This window comes from Equus caballus, chromosome 4 (assembly GCF_041296265.1).
Source record: "Equus caballus isolate H_3958 breed thoroughbred chromosome 4, TB-T2T, whole genome shotgun sequence".
In the NCBI taxonomy this organism is placed as follows: Eukaryota; Metazoa; Chordata; class Mammalia; order Perissodactyla; family Equidae; genus Equus; species Equus caballus.
Genome location: NC_091687.1, coordinates 97,009,356 through 97,030,377, shown reverse-complemented (window position 1 = coordinate 97,030,377; position 21,022 = coordinate 97,009,356). Strand labels below are relative to the sequence as shown.

The 21,022-nt window shown below is 39.9% G+C and overlaps 1 protein-coding gene and 1 long non-coding RNA gene across 2 annotated transcripts in view; one reads left to right on the top strand and one right to left on the bottom strand.

Annotated features, from left to right (window-relative positions):
- Positions 1 to 42: 42 nt before the first annotated feature.
- Positions 43 to 3,633, top strand: LOC138923919 (uncharacterized). Its single transcript, XR_011438283.1, has 2 exons — positions 43 to 290; positions 592 to 3,633. It is a non-coding gene; the product is annotated as an uncharacterized lncRNA (long non-coding RNA).
- The window catches only part of UBN2 (ubinuclein 2), an 89,695-nt gene continuing 72,293 nt past the window's right edge, over positions 3,621 to 21,022 (bottom strand). Inside the window, exon 15 of the mRNA XM_023639790.2 lies at positions 3,621 to 6,272. Coding sequence (XP_023495558.1) covers positions 6,234 to 6,272 — 39 coding nt within the window. The 3' untranslated portion in view covers positions 3,621 to 6,233. The remainder of the gene's footprint in view (positions 6,273 to 21,022) is intronic.

Here is a 21,022-nt window from a genome sequence, read left to right as displayed (position 1 = left end):
TTTTGCGTACGCGTTTGCTTGCGCAGGAGCCCCCGCGCCTGCGCAAAAGCGGGCATGTCGGCGTCGCGGAGCCGAGCGCGCTGGGCTCACCGGCCGAATCTCGGAGACTCGCCCCCTGAGCTTCTGCTCTGTCGCGTTTTTACCGGAAACAGCCGGGCCCTTCCGGTCTTGCGGCTTTCCGGACTCAGCTTGGTTCCAGCCGGCAGTTAGGTGGCGTCTGTAGCGGTTATCTTCTGTTTCCGGTTGAAGCGCTGAGGCTATTTCCGCAGAGCCAGTGGCGAGTTGAAAACGTATGCCTTGTGTTCTGGCTTGGCGGTCAGTGATAAGCGTGGGACAGCGAGGAATTGGTAGTTGACTCATTAGGAATTAGTTAATTAGAAATAATTGGGAGTTAGTTCGTTTTCTGGTTCTGTGCCTAAGTGTATATCTTGGACAAGTCACTTCTCTTTGTGAGTCTCAGCGACCTCATCCCTTGTTTAAAATCTCTCAGTGGCTCCCCACTGCCCCTAAGGGAAAGTTCAAACTGCTGGACCCTGCCTAAATCACCCTTGCCTGTATGTCTCAACCTTCATCTCTCACCCTCTGCTGCAGGTATATGAAATTCTCTCCTCGTCTTCCTCCGCACACCTTGTTACTCCCTCTGCTTGGAACTTGACCGTTTGTATTAGTATTCCTATTTACCTTTTGCGCTTCACGTTTCCTGGGGAAGTCTAGATAGACACGGCCCTAGGTCCTTGTGGTCAACATGGCAAGGTTAAAATGATTCACTCCGCTGAGCTCCTCTAGATTTTCTGCGTTACCTATGTGATCTTAGCTTTTACGGACTAGATTACCTGTGTCTCAGCTTCATCATCCTCCACGAGCCAAGGTGCAACTGCTCAGCCTTGTGACTTCCCACTCTCACAGGTCTCTCCTGGGGCTCTGTCAGGGTCCACCAGCGCTAGCTGTGGCCAACTTCGATGTAACCTTTCATATTCTGGCTGGAACCGTGAGCTTCCAGAATCAACAGAAGAGGAAACTAGTATGACTTCATGTGAATTGTGATAATTAATAAATGGAAACTTCATTTAAAATGGACTCAGGAGGCCAGAAGCACCGGCTCTCGTGCCCTAACAAGACAGCAGAGCCTACAGGAAGAACACTTTCTCTTCTTGCCCGGCAACAGCTCAGCCAGTGAGATTCTTACAACTCAGCCATTGAAAAGCCACTGCACTTCTTGAATCCCAGTCTCCTCTAATGGACTGTTTGTTTATACTAGCTGCCTCTACTTCCTCCCCCTCTGTGAAAGAGTTTTTCCTTCCCATGTTGCTCAGGGCTTGTATGTGGCTGGCCATGGTAGCTGACCCAGCATTGCAGGTGGTTTTTAAAAAATGTTTCTTTCTTCTTTCTTCTTTTTTTTTTTTTTGCTTTGGAAGATTTGCCCTGACCTAACATCTGTTTCTGGTCTTCCTCTTTTTACTTGAGGAAGATTGACTCTGAGCTAACAACTGTGCCAATTTTCCTCTATTTTGGATGTGGGTTGCTGCCACAGCATGTTGGCTGTTGTTTGGTAATAATTCACACGTTTTGGAATTACTGTGCAACAGTAGAAAACCAAGTCAGTCTGAAAAAGTTCTTAGTGACAATTTAGCCCAACTTTTTTTTTTTTTTCCTTTTTCTCCCCAAAGCCCCAGGGGACATAGTTGTATATATTTTCAGTTGTGGGTCCTTCTAGTTGTCACGTGTGGGACACCATCTCAACATGGCCTGATAAGTGGTGCCATGTCTGCACCCAGGATCTGAACTGGCAAAACCCTGGGCCACCGAAGCGGAGCACAAAAACTTAACCACTCAGGCATGGGCTGGCCCCAGCCCAGCTTTTTAATTTTGTAGCTTTAAGAAATCTTTATATTCCTAGTGCAGGGCTACAAACAAACACTACAGCAGAGACCAGGCAGGTAACAAGTGAATCAGGCCAGGTGGGTTCCCACCTCCTCCAAAGGAGCTAGGCTCTTTGCAGCACAATCTCCTTGTTGCAAAGTAGGAATGTGGTCCCAGTGTTGCCAGAGCTTCTGATTTTTCAAGAGAAGTTGTAAATCTAGAATCGTTATGAAATGCCCTAACTTTTAAATGTTAGCAATCAGTTAAAAACAACAGTCAAACAAAACACTTCTGTTGGCCTTATATAACCTAGGGTTGCAAGTGTGTGAACTACATCCCAGGGCACTTTACAGGCAACCTCTCATTTCACCCTCACCAGAGTCCTATGAGGTATCCTCTGATTTTACCCACTAAAAAATGTGGGAACAAGCTCAGAGCAGCTTCATGGTTCAGCCAACATTACTAACTGGTCAGTGGTGAAGCCTGTGTTTGACCCCAGGCAATCTGATGCCTGTTAAAAAAATTTTTTTTTTTAAGTTTTATAGCAGAAAAGGCATTCTTATTAAAAAGATGCTGGATGATTCTCAGAATTTCCTGGTAAGGCTAGAGACCAGGCTTGGAAGCTACACAGCCAAGAACCTCACCCAAAATCCTGCCCCAGATCTGGTCCAGTGAAAACAGCACCAGGCACGGTTGCTACAGCTTGCAATGCTGACACAGTGACAGTTGACAGTGACGACGCTGGCACCAGAGCTGCTGCTCCAGGACACTGGCTGTAGCTGACTTCTCTGCTTCCACTTGTGCCAGAATGGGTGAAGTCATTACCCAAGAGTTCCGTTCTGGGGTGAGTAATTTTAATTAGCGTGGCAGGGGTCATGTTCCCCTGTCTTGGTCAAGGGAGGCTGGGAAAGCAAATATTTTATCAATCAATGAATTTTTATTGAGCATCTGCTTTGAGTCAGGCACTCTTCTAGATGCTAGGGAAAGAAAAGCAGGCAGAATAGGTAAAACGTCCTACACTCATGAAGTTTCCATTCTGCAAAGGGGAAGACAGCCAATAATCAAATAAACATAAAACTTGTCAAATGGTGATGAGTGCTATGGACAAAAATAAAGCCAGAGGCAGGTGATTGGGATCTGCTGTTTTATAATGTGTTCAGGGAGGTCCTTACTGATAAGGAGACATTTGAGCAAAGACCCAAATGATGTGAGGGATCTGGGATCTTCAGCTTGTGTGTGTGCACATGTTGGGGTGGGGCAATGCCCATGCTTTTACGTAGAGAGACCCCACCTCCATCCCTCAACCACTGTGTGGCCACCATTATTCTGTCCTTCAAGCTCTGTGAGGGTAAAGGAGGAGTTCTAGGACAAGTTTTCTATGCCCATGAAACTGTGGGGGTAGACCCCCAAGAGTCCAGTCTTAACTCTCTAACAAGAGCAGTGACTGGCTGTTTGGCCATGCACATGGGAATCTGGGGGAAATTTTGGTTGGAGAGAGCCAGGAGTAATAAAAGAGGGTATATCTGAGAGAGTATACGCATGTAGGCACTCGCTTCCATCAATTGTGATAATATAGAGGTGTGTCCTAAAGCAGTGATTTCAAAACTTTTTTGATTGTATATCTATAGTGGTAAAAATTGTGTGCCTCCCCCATAAGTCTTTATTTTAAAGTTATATACATGTACTACTGAATCAATGTAGTATGTACATTTACAGCATGCACAAAATAGAAATAAGGTTGTTTTAAAAATGAAATAAACTATTTTGAAAATACTTTTATTTATTAACAGTAAAAAAAAAGTCCTAATTTCTCTCAGTAAAGAAACATTGTTTATTTTATTGAAAACAGTGTAATTCAGTATGCTTCATTATTTTGAAAATCTTGGTTTAACACATTATTTTGGGCAATGAAATCACATAGTGATAAACATTTCTAAACATCCATTTTCAAATTTCTCTATAGCATGAGTTTCTTTTTAAAAGGCATAGTTAATGCCTCACTTATAGCATTAAAAAATTACTTTTAACTTAAAGGGACCCATTAAGTATGTTCATTTCTTTCAAAATATCAGCTAGGCAGCTGTATCCATCAGGGCTCAGTCAGAAAAAGAGAAACCACCGTAGGCCTTTCGAGTGCAGGGCATTGAGATGTTTATGGCACTAGCAGAAGAACTGCAGGACTTAGGGAAGTTGCCACTGACGTTCAGCAGTTCAGAGTATTAGAAGGCTCCTGCTGTCCCCCAGGTCAGGAAAATGCAGGGAACCCCCACTGCTGATCAGAGCTGCCCCTAAGTACTGAGATATTGGGCTGACGGGGTCACTTGGAAGCTACAGCAGAACTCTAAGTCTACCATGGCCTACCCATTTTGCTAGATGCTGCTAGAGAAAAAAAATACCACTTTTTCCTCCCACCTACAAAATCTCACATGAATACACTGGCAAAAAGAAATCACATCCAGAACCTTGAAGGCAAAGGCGTTTGGGAAATGTAGTTTCCAGATTTCTAGTCCCTGTGACACAGAGAGTAGCACAGAAGGATGTGGGAATGAATGCTGGCAGCCAAAAAACAGACTATAGACAGCATGGCAGCATACTCCTGATAGCCTCTTGTCATCACAGAAAAGGACAGCAAATGAAAAACACTTGCTTCTTTTGTAAAAGAAAAATCAGTAATTTTTAAGTTTGACAACTCTTGTAAATACTTTCCAGCAAGATAATCACTTGATCTCTGTGTGGTTTACAGGATTTTCATGGCTACTTCCCATTACATAGTAGTTTCTACTATTTAAGGGTCTTACTTGTAATCAAATTAACCTTATTAATAACCTCCTGTAGCATATAAACTGTAGTACAAAATACTCAGAAGTAAGTGTGACATTAGCAAGCAAGCTGGACTTGCTAGATGCAAGCAGAGAGCAATTCATTCCTCTCCCTGTTTGCAAACCTCCTGGCTGACTTCTTCCTTTCCAGCACGAAATCACAGATGGTTCCCACAGCTTTTCCAGGAAGTAACATGAGAGTTAGCCTTTTTCCCTTTGGTTTTAAAAAAGTCCAATCTGTATAACATTAAAATTCCAAACTTCACCCAATAAAAGTTCTCCCCATTGTCAGCTGAGGTTGCTGTGGGCTGAGCAGTGAGGGCTGGAGGACATGACCAACCTCTCCATCTCCCTGATCTGCTCTTCTGCTTCTCAAATGCAACCTGTTCGTGGAACAAGCTAGACTTGGAAGGCATAACTAGAAAGCAGCTTTGTTTTCTCATGAGTGCCCTACAAACCTGCTGTAATGATTTGTTCTTTCCCATGCCTGGATGAAATTTATAGCTTTTCCAATCTCTTAGGTAACAAATAGGTTAAAGAGTTATCATCATCATCATCATTTAAAAAAAATAGTCTCTTTTTCTAGGTATTAACAAGCCTCATCCAGTGTCATATCAAAGCTTCAGATGTCAGTTAATTTAAAACTTCTCCCTCCACCAGCCTGGAAATCTACGGGAGAATGGGGGTCATGGTCAGAGGCACGTCTGTTTCGCACACACTGCCTCCTCCCCCCTTGCTCCCCCCTTGCTAGCTGCTGTCCTGGACCCGCTCTCCACCAGCAGCAAAGGAGGGAAGAGCTAAGGTCTGACTTGATTGGTAGGGTTGTAAACTGGCGTTAGTGTCCCCTGGGAGTAGCAGATTCCAGTGCTGCTGCTTTTCTCATAGGTGCTTTCTCATGCGTCCTCAGGAGTTTCTCCATCACTGGAGATCTCTCGTCTGTAGTTCCTTGTAGGCCATGACTTCTCTAGTTACTTAGGATTCCTGCCCCAGCCCCTTAGTTTCCAGCAGCCTCACTTCCATTGAGGCCATTTCATCCCTCCATGTGTTCTTGTTGGCTGGATTCCTTTTTAAAATCACCAAATCTGTCTCCTTTCCTTGAGAACCACTTGAGGTCCATAGGAATTCAGGAACTTTGGGAGTGTAAGCCATTCCGAATGCAGTCTTCTCTCCTCTTCTGTCTTCTCAAGGAGCTAGCCACCTACAATTTATCTTTAGACTTTTAAAAGTGAGTCAGACACAAGTCCCTGTGTCTCTCAAACTCCATAGGATGTGTCAGGCTTTCCAAATGGTCCTCTTGAAGTGCCCCCTCATTGGCATGAGGTGAAGAGGAGCACCCCCACCCTCTCCTGCATGGGGAGAAGGGAAATGTCCAGCACACAACAACTGCTTCCAAAGAAATCCTCTCATATTCTCTCATATAGCGCGGAGGTGGATGCCGAGCTCATCCTCCGCAGCATGAGCTAGTGCTTCTGAGTACGAGCTTCACAGTCTCTCAGCATGTGGCCACAGCTGATCTAGCTCCTCCTCCCTTTAGAATGGGGATGGACTTGGCACCTATTGTTTTGTTCTCAGCCTTTGGGGTTTCTGGTGAAACTGACACAGAAAGAGTCCCATTTTAGTAAATGAAGTTACCAGTGTCAACCCTTCCTCGTTATGGGACTCCTTCTTTCATTAGGACACCTGATGCACTGTAGGTGACATGGGACAGACTGACTTACAAACTGGACTGTGGGAATGGACAGTTAATATAGAACTATTACTATTTCTACATTATATTGTATATTATTTATATATTATATGTTTATATATAGATATAACTATTTTTATACAAAATATATATAGGGCTTTTGTTTTTGACATTATGGAAGATTAGATGTGCAGAGAAATCTCTCTCAATATAAAATACCTTAAAGTGCTGGGTGCAATTTTGACAAACCACAAAAATACTTTCTTAAAGCATAACTGAGCTGACAGTAAAGGAAGCCAGAATAACCAGAAGTCAGATAGGAGAAGGAATGGGTAAGTGAGCACTAAAAGCAGCATTTGCTGAGGATATTTGCTGATCCCTGGTGGCCTAGAGTCTGGATTTTAATTTGCTTTAGGCAGTCAAAAGGAAAGAAAGCCTCAGACTAGCTTGGTGGGAGGTCAGATCATAGAGGCTTGCAAAATGATGGAACCCCCAAGGATTGACTTTGTTGCTGAGAATGAAAAAAAATATCCCTGACTTCACCAAGAAGAGACCTTTTTTTGTGTGGAAGATTAGCTCTGAGCTAACTACTGCCAATCCTCCTCTTTTTGCTGAGGAAGACTGGCCCTAAGCTAACATCCATGCCCATCTTCCTCTACTTTATATGTGGGACACGTACCACAGCATGGCCTGTCAAGCAGTGCCATGTCCACACCTGGGATCTGAACCAGCGAACCCCAGGCCGCCGAAGTGGAACGTCCGAACTTAACCACTGCACCACTGGGCTGGCCCCAAAGAAGAGACTTTTCTGTCTCAACCTCAGCTCAGGGTGGGGCGGCAGGGTGGGAAGCTTATCAAGAGTTCTTAACCACCAGCAACAATCACTCACATGCCTTCATGGCTGAAATTCATCCTATCTCTGTGGCCCCGAAATCCTTAAGCTGAACATTTAGTTTGAAGTGGTCTTGGGTTGGTAATGTTCTGAGGAGCCTGGAAGAAGCAAACTCAGACTACTCTTTAGAGGAATGCACTTTAAATCCAGGCCTCAAAGAATACCCATAGCTAAAGTTCCAAAGTGCAGGGATATATAATAAAATAGCAGCAAAAACACACAGAAATAAGCCACTGTGAGCAGGTTAGTAGAAAACAATAAACTGCATGATTGGACCCACAGTTTGGTTCAAGGTCTGACTCTGGTGCCTGGGACCTTGCTGTGGGAAATGCCCCCTGATGCTCCCAATCCACTTCTTAAAGTACATCCTAGGGCCCCGACCTTGGCCTCTCCCTTTAGTATACATCACTTGCTAAGAAAGTTGATAAACCCAGGAAAAAACAAGCTCACAGGTGAAAATAATGAGATATTTGAGAAATACAGTCACAACAAAAGAAGCAATAAATGGAACAAACTGTACTAGACAAACCAGAATGGAACAAGACAGATGAAGAGCTTAAAATAAGCATAGTAAAGATCCACACAGAGATAAGAGGAAAACAATAAGGAAGAAGCAATTATACAGAACCAAATGGAAATACTGCATCTGAAATATGGAACAGCTGAACAAACTCAACAGATTAGACAAAAATAAGAATGGCTACATAGCTGAAAAATGAATAATGAGCTAGATGAGCTCAAGGAATTTTCCCAGAAGATACTGGAAAGAAATGGAAAACATGAAAGAGCATTTAAGAGAGAATAATAATAAGTCAATATCTATATAACACGAGTCCCAGGGAGAGAGAAAATGGATTTAGGGAAGAGAATATTTAAAGAAATCATAAGAACTTTTCAAAAGTTAAAGATAAGAAGGACTCGGGGCTGGCCCCGTGGCCGAGTGGTTAAGTTCGTGCACTCCGCTGCAGGCGGCCCAGTGTTTCGTTGGTTCGAATCCTGGGCACGGACATGGCACTGCTCATCAAACCACGCTGAGGCAGCGTCCCACATGCCACAACTAGAAGGACCCACAACGAAGAATATACAACTATGTACTGGGGGGCTTTGGGGAGAAAAAGGAAAAAAAATAAAATCTTTAAAAAAAAAAAAAAAAAAAAAAATAAGAAGGACTCCAATTCAAAGGTCTCACAGAGCACCAAACAGAATAAATATGGAAAAACCAAAACTTTGATAGAGTATAGTGAAAAACAATTTTTTTTTTACAGTTTTATTTATTTATTTAAGATTGGCACCTGCGTCAACAAGTGTTGCCAATCTTTTTTTTTTTTTTTTCTGCTTTATCTCCCCAAATCCCCCCCGGTACACAGTTGTGTATCCTAGCTGCAGGTCCTTCCAGTTGTGGCATGTGGGATGCCGCCTCAACGTGGCCTGAAGAGCGGCGCCATGTCCTGGCCCAGGATTCGAACCAGCGAAACCCTGGGCCGCCGCAGTGGAGCATGAGAACTTAACCACTCAGCCATGGGGCCGGCCCAATTTTTTTTTTAATTATGGAGTTTCCTCCCTGTTTTTCATTCTTTTTTTTTTTTTTTTTTTAAAGATTGGCACCTGAGCTGACAACTGTTCCCAATCTTCTTTTTTTCCCCCTGCTTTTTATCCTCAATTCTCCCCAGTACATAGTTGTATATTTTTAAGTTGCGGGTCTTTCTAGTTGTGGCATGTGGGATGCTGCCTCAGCATGGCCTGATGAGCTGTGCCATGTTTGCCCCCAGGATCCGAACCAGCGAAACCCTGGGCCTCAGAGGTGGAGTGTGCGAACTTAACCACTCAGCCATGGGGCGGGCCCCAGTTTAGTGAAATTTAAGAACATTAAAGAAAAAATTCTAAAAGCTTGAGGTCCACAAAAGAATAAGAATTAGATTGACGTTAGTTTTCCTAACAGAGACACTGGAGACAAAAAAACAATGAAGTTATATTTTCTAAGTGATGAAAGAAAATAACTTAGAATATTATATCCAGCTAAACTGTTATTTAAATGTGAGGAAGAAAAGATGATACCCTCAAACATATAAGGCCTTCAAAAGTTTATAGCACAAAGAGTCTCTTTGAAAACTCTTCTGGAAGAAGTGCTTTTATACTTAATATACTAATATAAATAAGTTATACTTAATATATTAAGTACTTAATAAGCACATGAAAAGATGCTCAACACCATTAGTCATTAGGCAAATACAAATCAAAGGAGGAGATAACACTTTATACCTCCCAAGATATAACCAAAAAAATGGGAAATAACAAGTTCTGGCAAAGATGTGGAAAAATGGAAATTTATACATTACTGGTAAGAACATTAAATGGTTCAGCTATTGTGGGAAACAACTTGGTGGTGCCTCAAAAAATTAAACAGTTACCATATGACCCAGCAACTGCACTCCTAGCTATATACCCAAGAGAAATGAAAACATACATCCACACAAAAACTTGTACATAAATGTTCACAGCAGCATTAATCATAATATCCAAAAAGTAGAAACAGCCCAAGTGTCTGTCAACTGATGGATGGATGGGTAAATAAAAATGTAATATATTCATACAATGGAATATTTTTGAGGATATAGATACCTGGGATATCAAATTTAATATTAGGGCAAAAACATCAAAAAGAAAAATGAGGGACATTATAAATGGGTAAAAAGAACAATAGATCAAAAAGATAACCATAATAAACATATATGCACCCAATAAAATTCATGGTTCTTTGAACAATTAAGAAGGACAAACCTCTCGTAAGATTGAATAAGAAAAAGAGGCAGAAGATGCATCGAACAAAACAGAATGACAACAGGGAAACAACTACAGACACAACCGAGATTATAAGAAGAACAAAATAGAATGAATCCATTTCTAAGAAATTTCCTGCAAGTGCTGGTCATACATAGGTGTTAGGGGAAAAGCACTTGATGTAATTCAACTCATACTTATGATCAATATTCCCAGGAAATTAGGAATAGAACTTTCTTAACTTCATAAAAACTATATACCAAAAATCTAGAATAAACACCAGACTTAATGGAGAAAATTGAGATATTTTGCCACTAAAATACTTTCCCCACTACTGTCTAACATAGTATTAAAGGACCAGTCTAATGCTCTCAGATAAAACAAGATATGAAAAGTGAAAGAATTGGGAGAGGACATTAAACTGTCATTATTTGTAGATTATTTGTAGATCATCTCCATTGAAAAGCTAATAAAATAATCAGACATCCAAGTTATTAGAATAAGAGAGTTTAGCAAAGTTGCTGGATACAAAATCAACAGCATTCCTTGATACTAGGAAAAAACACTAGAGAACATAATAGAGAATAATAGAGCATTCATAAAAGTAAGCACTATAAAGTACCAAGCAATCAATATGTGAACAATACCTTTACAGAGAAGATGAAAAAGTTTTATTAGAAGACATAAAAGAGGATTCAAATAAATGAAGAGAGATATCATGAATGAGGTAATTGAACAAAGATTGTATTCTTCCTAAACTACTTTATGAATTAAATTCAATCCTAACAAATATTTCGGCTGGAATTTTTAACGGAACTTGAAGATTTTATTCTAAAATTTATATAGGAGAATAAAAATCCACAATTAGCTGAGACAACATAGAAGAGCAAAGAGGGAGACTCTCCTTACTAGATATTAAGGCATACAGTAAGTCCACAGTAATGAAAAGACATTGTGATCCCGGTGCAGAAATAAAAAGACCAATGGAACAGAACAGGGCTCAGAAATAGACCCTTGCAATTATGAGGATTTGACCTATGAGAAAAAGTGGTACCAGGGGCCGGCCCCGTGGCTGAGTGGTTAAGTTCACACACTCCGCTTGGGCAGCCCAGGGTTTCACCAGTTCGGATGCTGGGCATGGATCTAGCACAGCTCACCAAGCCATGCTGAGGCAGCGTTCCACATGCCACAACTAGAAGGACCCACAACTAAAATACACAACTGTATACTGGGGGGGCTTTGGGGAGAAGAAGGAAAAAAATTTTTTTAAATGGTACCAAAAATTAAGGGGAGATTCACTAGATGGTGCTGGGAAAACTGGCTCACTAAATGCAGAACAATAAAGCTGGATCCCTACATTACACAGTGCACGAAGGTGGACAACAGATGGATTATGAATGAAAACAAGTGAAAGGTAAAACTATAAAGCTATGAAAAGAAAATGGAGGAGGATATCTTTGTGACCTGGGGGGTGGGAATATTTCATAACAAACCTCTCAAAACATAAATATAAGACAAAAAAGATCAATTTGACTGTCAAAAGGATTTTTGTTCAATAAAGAATCTCATAGGCAATGTAAAAAACAGGTGACAAACAAATCTCTGACACATCTAAAACTGGTAAGAGATTATCATCTACAACAACAAGATGAAAATGCACTCAAATAATGAGCAGAGATGAACAGGCAACTCACAGAAGACTATAGCCTTTCTTGTGGTAAGAAGGAATTGGAGGCAACCTAGGCATCCACCTCTAGGGGGATGGATATGTAAAATGTGGAGGATGCACAGTGAGGAATACTATGCAGCAATAGGAAGCAACACAGGATGTACATATAGCAACATGGATAAATCTAAGAAAGTGAGAAAAGTAGGAAACAGCAAGATTTATAGCACGGGAATATTAGTATAAAAATTGCATACACAAAAGAACAATTCGTTCTTTAGAAGGATGAATACATAACAAGGGGCACATATCAAAAAAGTAACAGTGGGTGCCTACGGGACACAAAGGAGTGAGGACTAAGGAAGAAAGGAGAAACCTAATTTCTAACAAAATGAGGGGCTGAGTTATTGTTCTGAGTGCTGATGGCCGTGTGCTGTGAACTCAGGCACATGATTAATGCATTGCTTTGTATCTGAGGTACAACTGAGCAAAAATAAACTACATACAACACTGAACTCACATACAGTTTGGAACTGCAGCAGCCATTTGGCTATGACGGGGGAGCCTGAAGCTGTCAGGGGCTACCTGTGGAACCCCACACTTTGAATGCCAGAGCAGAGGGGTGGGTCTTGGTGACACTGAATCACTGGATAAAGATTCACCTGAACCAGGTTTACCTCTAGACTATTCAGTTATGTGAACCGAAAGATTCCCTTGACTGTTTTGTTTAGTAGACTTTATTTTTTAGAGCAGTTTCTCTTTACTTTTTAAGCCAGGGGTTTGGTACTTGGAATGAAAGAATTTTAACTGATACTTATCCACTCCTGTACTTTAAATATTAAAAGATTTTTTTAAAACACTTTGGCTTCACTCCTATATTTTGGAAAATTAAGAGAGCAAGAGGAAGCATGAATTTAAGAAGAAAAAAGGCAGAAAAGAGAATCATAGTAGCCACCATTTCTTAGCTCTTCTTATGTGCTAGGCACTATGCTAGGTGCTTTCCATACCTCGTCTCTAGTCCAACAACAAACCCCGCCACTGGGTATGACAACGGTGGAAATGAGGAACAGGCTGGAAGGAGCTAAGCATCTCATCTAAAATGCCACAGCCTCATGGTGGGGACTGGTGAACCCAAGTCTGTCTAATGTCAGCCTTTTCTTCTTTACGCTATGCCACCTTACTAGGAAAGATAGTGGAGAAATAGTGAAGGGACAGACACAGGGACACAGAAGAGGAACACACACACACACAGACAGAAAAACCAAGCCACGTCAAGGCACATACAGATGAGGGAGAGCAATCGTTTTTGGGGTAAGGACACTCACAACAGAATACACCTGCATCAGAGGGGTTGTCACTGAAAAGCTCATGATCTCATCTGCACTGTATGTAACCCAACCCTTGGTGCACCCAGAATCAGCTCTTCTATTTTTATTTCCAATTATCAAAACTCCCTTAAAAAGATTTATTTTCTCAAGTATTTCTCAAAGCTTTACACGGATATGAAGCGGTCTTACAAATTGGACACTGATTTTCAAATCTAGAGCACTAGATCATCATTACACTCACCAAAAAGGACTTTTGAATATCCACTTGATACGCATACTCAGACTGAAAATACATAAAGGATATCACAGTTTGATGTGTGGTAGTAATCTGAATGCCCATCAATAAAGAATGGATACAATAAATCATGCTGATTACCACACTATGGAATACCATGAGCTGTGGAAAAGAACGAGACAGACCTCTACGTACTGATGTAGAATAATTTCCAATTGAAAAAAATGCTAAGTACAATACAGTAGACATGTATGCTAAATTTATGTTAAAAAGTCAGATACATATCTATGCTTATAACTGGATAAATTGGCAGCAGTGGTTGCTCTGAGGAAGGAGAATGGGGATCATGGGTAGGAGAGAGGCTTTGGGCTCACTGTATATCCATGTACTTGGTACTTTTTTCTTTTTAACCAAGTGCAAGGATAATCTTTTCAAAAAAATCTGTTTCAAATCAAGCAGTTCATTGTGTCTTCCGTCCAAGCTAGATCCAATTTTGGGATATGGCAGGATCTGATTGGAGGAAATAAATTCTTTTCTTTTCCCTTCTCTCAGTGGTGAGACAGGAAGAGCCACTTTCCCCTTTCTTTCTCCCTTTCTTCAACCAAGTCTACCTATTTGTTTCTTAAAAAACAAACTTGCTCAGATTACCATTTTCACTGAAAATACATCTAAGTAAAAGGATAAAGAAGAAGCACTCATACCACTCTACATTTTGGGGTGTATGACTTCCTACATATTTTTCTGTGCATTTACACTTGAAACTGCTCTTTCATTTAATACATGGACATCTTGGTCTGGTCTTACTTTTAAAAATTTTCATTTAACTTTTATTTTATTTAACCAATCCCCTCTAACATGGCATTAGATTGTTTCAAACTTGTACTGTTATGAGCAACATTGAGATGAACATCCTTGTACAGAAGCCTTTGTACAAGTCCATTTTCCCCTTAGAATAAGTCTGTAAGGGCAAAGCAGCTCCTTCACCAATTTGTTCGCTTTGCCTTCAAGCTCCACCTAGAGTTGCTGCTCCACGCATCCTTTTTGTAACCAGCCGCAGACACTTTCCTGTGCCAGAGCTCAGGTCTGAGATGATTTCTTACCAACGTGGACAAGTGTAAAACATAAACTTTCTGCTTCATACATTTTTCTTTACTCCCTTGAACAACCCTCCCTTCTGGACACATGACCCTCATTCAGCTCTAGAGAATTGGTTGCATTTCTCTACCCACTTACTTCTTGGCTCTCTAAACCAAAAGAGAATAATATTTCTCTCTTAGTTATTCTGAAATCCTTAACTCCTTGGGCCATGTTTTTTCTTCTTAAAATCTGTCTTTTTTAAAATACAGAATATAATAAAGAATAAAACAGAATTGGTATGAAGAATAATAAAAGCTAACATTTGCCCAGTGCTTACTACATGTCATTGTGCTAAGTGCTTTACATGCCGTATATGTTTAATGTTAACTGGAGTTACAGGAAGAAAAGCACTCCGTGGTCAAATAAGCTTGGGGAAATTGTGAGTCTAAAAAAACCTTGTTTAACAATGGCAACTTTAATATGTTACTATACACCTACAAATGGTGACAACATAGTTAAGTGCAAATTATTTAACCACAAATTTCTTGAGGGGCTGTTTCTCCCAAGAACACACTTTTGCCAAAACTGTCCTTACCTGTTAATGTTTTAGTAAAAGCACACTTGCAGCCTACCCTCAGGCCCCATGCATGAGGGCCATGCCTTTTAAAATTTCTTATCATAATGACAATGCACTGAAAATGCACTTAACTAAAAGGAAAAATAAAAGCGCTCATACCACTACTCTTTATGCTTTAGGCGGTATGTCTTTTTGTATTTTCTATGCATATATAAATATACACTTAGAAATGACAAACTGTTCAATTCCTCTGACAAGTACTTTCTTTCTCTTCATCCTTTTCCCACTCCCTAGCTGGATTTCTAAAGTTGAATTATTTTCTTACTCTTTTCTCTTAATGATACTTTTCCTTTAAGAAGTCCTCTATAAGTAAGGCTTTAAAACATGATCACTTTTACAGATAATTCCCTATCTACATTTCAAGCCTTGACCCTGGTAGCACCCTCACACACACACACACCCTCAAACCCAAAGGAAGAACCTAATTGAGCCTGCATCCCAGGACTTCCACAGGCTGGCTTCTGCGAATCCCAACACACACCTCAAACCAGCCTGGTCTACTTCCTGCTTCTTCCTGACTCCACTCAAGACATTCCCTTTTCCTTCTGCCTAGCCAAATCCCAACTATCCTTGGAAGCCCACCTCTAGTGCCATCCACTTGACAAAGTCTTCCCAGATCTCTCCAGTCCGATTTCTCCCCTGCTCTGAACTCAAATGTCAAGTGGCAATGGACAACATCTTTCTGAAAAATTTTGAACTGTTATCTTTTAATTTGTCATGTGATTGCAAACTGTTTATCAATATATTGAGGGTGGGGACTGTATCTTTTACTTCTGTATCCCATAGTGCCTAGCACAATGCGATACAGACAACAGACATTCAACCACTACTGAAAGAATGAGATACTAGAATCCAAGTTAGCCCAATAATACAACAGACACGAGAATAATATGTACATTCCTCTTTATTTAATACAACAAACACATAACACATACAAAAAGAAAAAACACTCATGTAAAAAGCCCTGTCACAAAGGATAGACAGGAAACATCTACACTGAATCAAATAAGGCTCCTGCTTTAAAACGGGTTTGCTAGCTACACCTGGAATATGAGCAAGGCTGTTGCAAAAAAAAAAGAAAAAAAAAGCGAAAAAAAAAAAAATCCCTGCACTGAAGGAGTATATCCATGGGTTTAATTTACCAAATTCACAGATCCCTATTTAGGAATGTTTAAGCCCTCTAGCATAACCAAAATTTATCAGGGTTTTATGAAATGTGTGATATTTTTTGGTTAAAAAATTTACCTGTCCTTCTTTCTTCATAGAAAATAGTGACAAGAGCTCTCTGACAACTAAAGACCAGCAAACCACCCTAAGTTGGGAAAGCGTTACCACTGAGAATGCAAAGGCAAGATGGCAGTGGGAAGAAGAATTCAACCTCTCAGCCGTTTCCTGGTAGCTTGTATTTCATCACCCGCTGGGAAAGACAAATGGAAATACCTGGGCTCAGTGCAGGGGTCAGTAGCAGCAGTTTGTCCATATTCCTGCTCTGATTAGAGCCGGAAATTAAACAAGCACCAGTTCATCTCAAAAGAGCCTTATACAAACACACACACACATACCCAAACCCATTCACATGTCATCACCACCCCCTTTTATTTAAATTTATTATTTTTTTACTAAAATAATACAAAAAAGAGAGACAGGTATATTTACAAAAATCCATGGCTGGTACAGTACATAATTTTTAAGACACACTAAATGCTACAATCTTTCAGGTCCTGAGATTATTACAAATATCAACTCAAAGCTGTGTTCAGGTCCAGTTTTAAAGGAGGAAAAAAAATCCCAAAATATTAAGTCATACACTTATTTAAAATACAGTATATCCCTTCAAATTAGCAAAAACACACCTCCCTATAAACAAATGCAATACAGTAAGCGGTGCCTTTCCCCCAGGGGAGCAGCAATTGTTTAGGCTCCTTCCTTCAAGGTTGGTTGTGAAAGCTGTTGGCGTCTTTATCAAGTATGGAGGAGGGTACAGTGAGAGGAGGATGTGTAACTGGAGGGAAGTTCCTCGACAGAGGGAACACTCACTGTACAAATAAGTCCTGTTTTTCCTTCTGTCACCAAACAAAAGTCTTTCCCTTATCAAAACTCACACTGTAAGGGTTGGAAATATGTGCTTACCCAGACTAAAAATCAGAATCCTTATTTCCAATCAGTTATAGCAAATAGGTCTGCAGTCCCATAATAATTTTTACAGCTATAAATAGATTTTCTTGCTTGTAATAAAAGAGAGAAAACACCTTGGTAGAGTCTGATTAACATATTATTTGGGGCACAAAATTTTCACCAGCCAGAAATTTCTTTTCCTCTTCTTTTAAGCCTGACAGTGTTTAGTGAGCAAAACACAAGGGCAAGCCCCAGATTTACATACTCTTCTTAAGAACAATTTGATATTTTTGATACCTACTATAATACAATTTTTCAATGACAGCCAACAAAAGGACTGTCCAAGCTTGAATCCTTTCTCTGGAGGCTGGCCATGGATTCAAGGAAATTATTTGTAGGTTGGGAACCTATTCTACTGGTGGAAGGGCCCTTTGCTTATCTGAAGGTCTCAGAAGGTATATGTAATTAATTACATAGGCATATCAGGATTTTAAAAGTTGGCCAAAGTTGGCCAACTTTCCAACTAACTATATAAAACAATAAAACCTTTGTCAACTGAAAATAACTTCTTTCTCTTTTAATGCTTCTAGCCAGAATTGGGGTAATCCTTGGTAATTGTGCAGGTACGGGAAAGAACACCCAATGTTTGGCACGGGGCACACTATCCCTGCAAACAGCAGAGATAAACAAAAAATGAGGAAAGTTTACGGCCGTAAGGACAGAAAATACAAGATAGGTAAGATCTGACAAATTAAGGGCACGTTGTCACATAGAAAAACATGCCACCTGTCTGGTCTTGATTCCTGCTGACTCCTAAATGTGCTTAGAGGGTAGATGGAGCTGTTAACTTCAAAAACAGAAGTATTTCCAAGTTATCTTGGGTAATAGTCATCTTGTTTGTATTTCAATTAGGTTTCCATTAGTGCTCTCTTATAAAATATTTTAAAATTAGATTTAGGATAAAATAGAATTATATTATTATTAGGAAAATGGGAGCAAATAATGTATAGAGAGTTTTCTGAGGAACATAAAATTGGTACTAAGGATTCACATGGCCTGTTTGACTCAGACCTTTGCCGAGCAGGTTTATTGCAGGGAAGTACGAAATAGCAAGGCAGAGTATTATGAAGGTAAGAGTCCCTAACAAAAGTCTGCATCTCTCTTGAATAACCTTGAGAAGTATCAAGAAGCAGCCATGAAATGCAGCTGCTACCACATTATACAGCAGAGAAATCTATTTTTTTAATACAAAGGAGAAGAGAAAAAAAAAAATCCAGTTACTAATGATGATTCTAAGTCCTGGATATATAGACCCCCTTAATTGTACTACTGAGATTTCTGTAAGTATTCTTGACCTGTTTGGGTAACAGTTCAGAAATGTGTCCAAAATTTAAGTACTAACCTGCTATAAAATGGAAATATATTGGAAAGATTGAGCAGTAGAAGTATTACAGTATGAGGAAATTATATAAAGATCACAAATAGCTACTTTCAAGCAAACGGTTCTTTAGGAGTATCTGAGAAAAATGTGATTTAATATCAACTTATTCAAAGGCAGTCTGACTGAAATCCTACGAGTCCCTGCCTGTGTCTATGCGGGGATGTAAACAGTCTCCTGGAAAACGCCTGCAGTCTGTCCTTGAATTCAACGGGGACACAGGATAGAGGGTCCAAGTGAGAGAGAACAGGTGAAAGGCAGGGTAACCTTGCCTCTGTGGACCCTTAACATGCACTTCATATTCCACTGTAGCAACTGGTTGACGAACAGTTAACTTAAGAGCTCACACTAGAGGAAAGAAGAATGAAGACTAAAGGAAATGAAGAAAGAAGAATCAACATTAATATTCAAAGCTATTTTTAATTAGAGTCTGACCATCTGTTCAGCTCTACAAACCTGAATACTGTGCCACAGAATCTAAAACTTTCTCAGAATTGAACTCTGGGATGATTTTATCATAACAACCCAAAGACATGCCATGGTTCCAACTACAGTTCTGTACCAGAGAAAGGATCTGTATTTAAGTTTTTCAATATAAAGTTCACATTTTAGGATAGATGAACACACAAAATATCTATTTTACGCTTCTGTTAATTTTCCCTTGAGGAACAAACACACATTCAACAAAACCCTTATGCTTTATTTCTTTGGGTAGAAGTCTTAACATCTGTTATTTGAAGAATGGAAAATGAGAGAAAATGTAGAAAATAAAGTTTGTTTATCTGCATAGTTGATATTTAGAGGCTACTAACTAAGGCCTTATCTGGAAAAAGCAACAAAAAGCCAAAAAGTGATTTTGAAGGAAAAACCATCCTATCACTAGAGATTAAATGGGCCTTGGCCAATTCTGGGAATTAACCTAGACGCTCTGTCTGCTTGGGCCTGGTGTTTTCTCCTGACTCACTTACGATGGATAATTTGTTCCTCATCCCCCCACATTCTCTTTCCTGACCCTGAATAAGGTGCTACAATTTAAATCTACACACACCCCCAGCAATTGTTGCTCAGCTTTTAGCCCTAACTAAAAATGCAGTATCCACTTTTTCCTGTTGTTGTTTTAAATGACGTAAGGAAACTTCTATGTATTACTACTTAATGTGTCGAGATGGAAGGTGGGATAAAATGATCTTGATTTCCTCCTCAGAGCTGGGCAAAATATGTTTCCTTCTACCCCTGCCCTAGCTAGAAAGTGAATCTTGCTTCCCCTCTCTCATTTTCCTACAACCTGAGCAGTTGATGGCTCCAACTCTTTCATGGGTTGAAGAAGCATAAATTACAAAGGTAGACTGGCTAAAAAGTGTACCCATCTGACTGTGTGTAGTGCTTGCTCCCTTCAGTGCAAAGCTGGATAAACGGAAAGTTACAGGAATAGTACACAATCTCTCATTTACAAGAATGAGGCAACCCCACTCATTCTCAGAAAGTTAAAAGCTTAGCTATCCACCACCGAACAAGTAATACAAGGAAATTAAATTGAGAAGATGGAAAAGTGAGGCAGATAAAACTTTTGGGATCATTTATCAACTCCAATAACCAATCACCCACACTTTACCTAGCTTTAGCTCCACAATCTTGGCAAAAATCACACATGTAATAACACCATAAAAGTCTAAAAAAAAATCTACTTAGAATTAAGAAACTTAGTGTTATTCCCCCCCACTTATTAACCTGAAACTAACCATTTTATCCCACCACAAATATAATATGTTTAAATAACAAATATGCATCTAAATTAGAATTCCAGTGATTTTTTTAAACTTAAAAAATCATATGGTGCTTTTTATATCCATCATAGGGAAACATTTTTTAGCCTCTGCAGGAAGATGATAATACTTTTTTTAATTATATAGGACATTTTAGAAAAACAAAATATTTTTGAAAGTCTCTGATATCCCTGGGAGGTAGGTGAATATTATCATACCCAATTTTCTAATGGGTAATGTGAGGCACGAAGGTTAAATGACATTCCCCCTACAAACAGCAATTCAAGAGTAACACTTACGACTGAACTGAGGCCACCTGATGGCAGTTCCCCTCCGGTAACACTACCAGGAGCCTCTACTTTCTCCTTATGGCCATCAGTCTCCTCTTCCCAATTAAAATGTATTTAAAAGGGGGCACTTATTAGATATATTTGTACTGGGTTCTGAGGATTGGTTCAACTTAGTCTCCCTTAACATGTCACATCTGTTTTCAACAAGAAACAGATGAATCTTAGACCTGAAAATTATGTTATTTTGCTCAAGGGAGAAATCTAAATAACCATCAAATCAGATTAAGCCAAATGCTAATTATCTGGCAAATAAAAAGAAAACTGAAGATCTCTCAAGAATGCTATAGGTTATATGAGTGTTTTCCTCAGTATCTGAAGTCTTTCTGCTTCTAAGTTTACTAACCTTTTACAGATACGTAGCTATATGAATTCTTCAA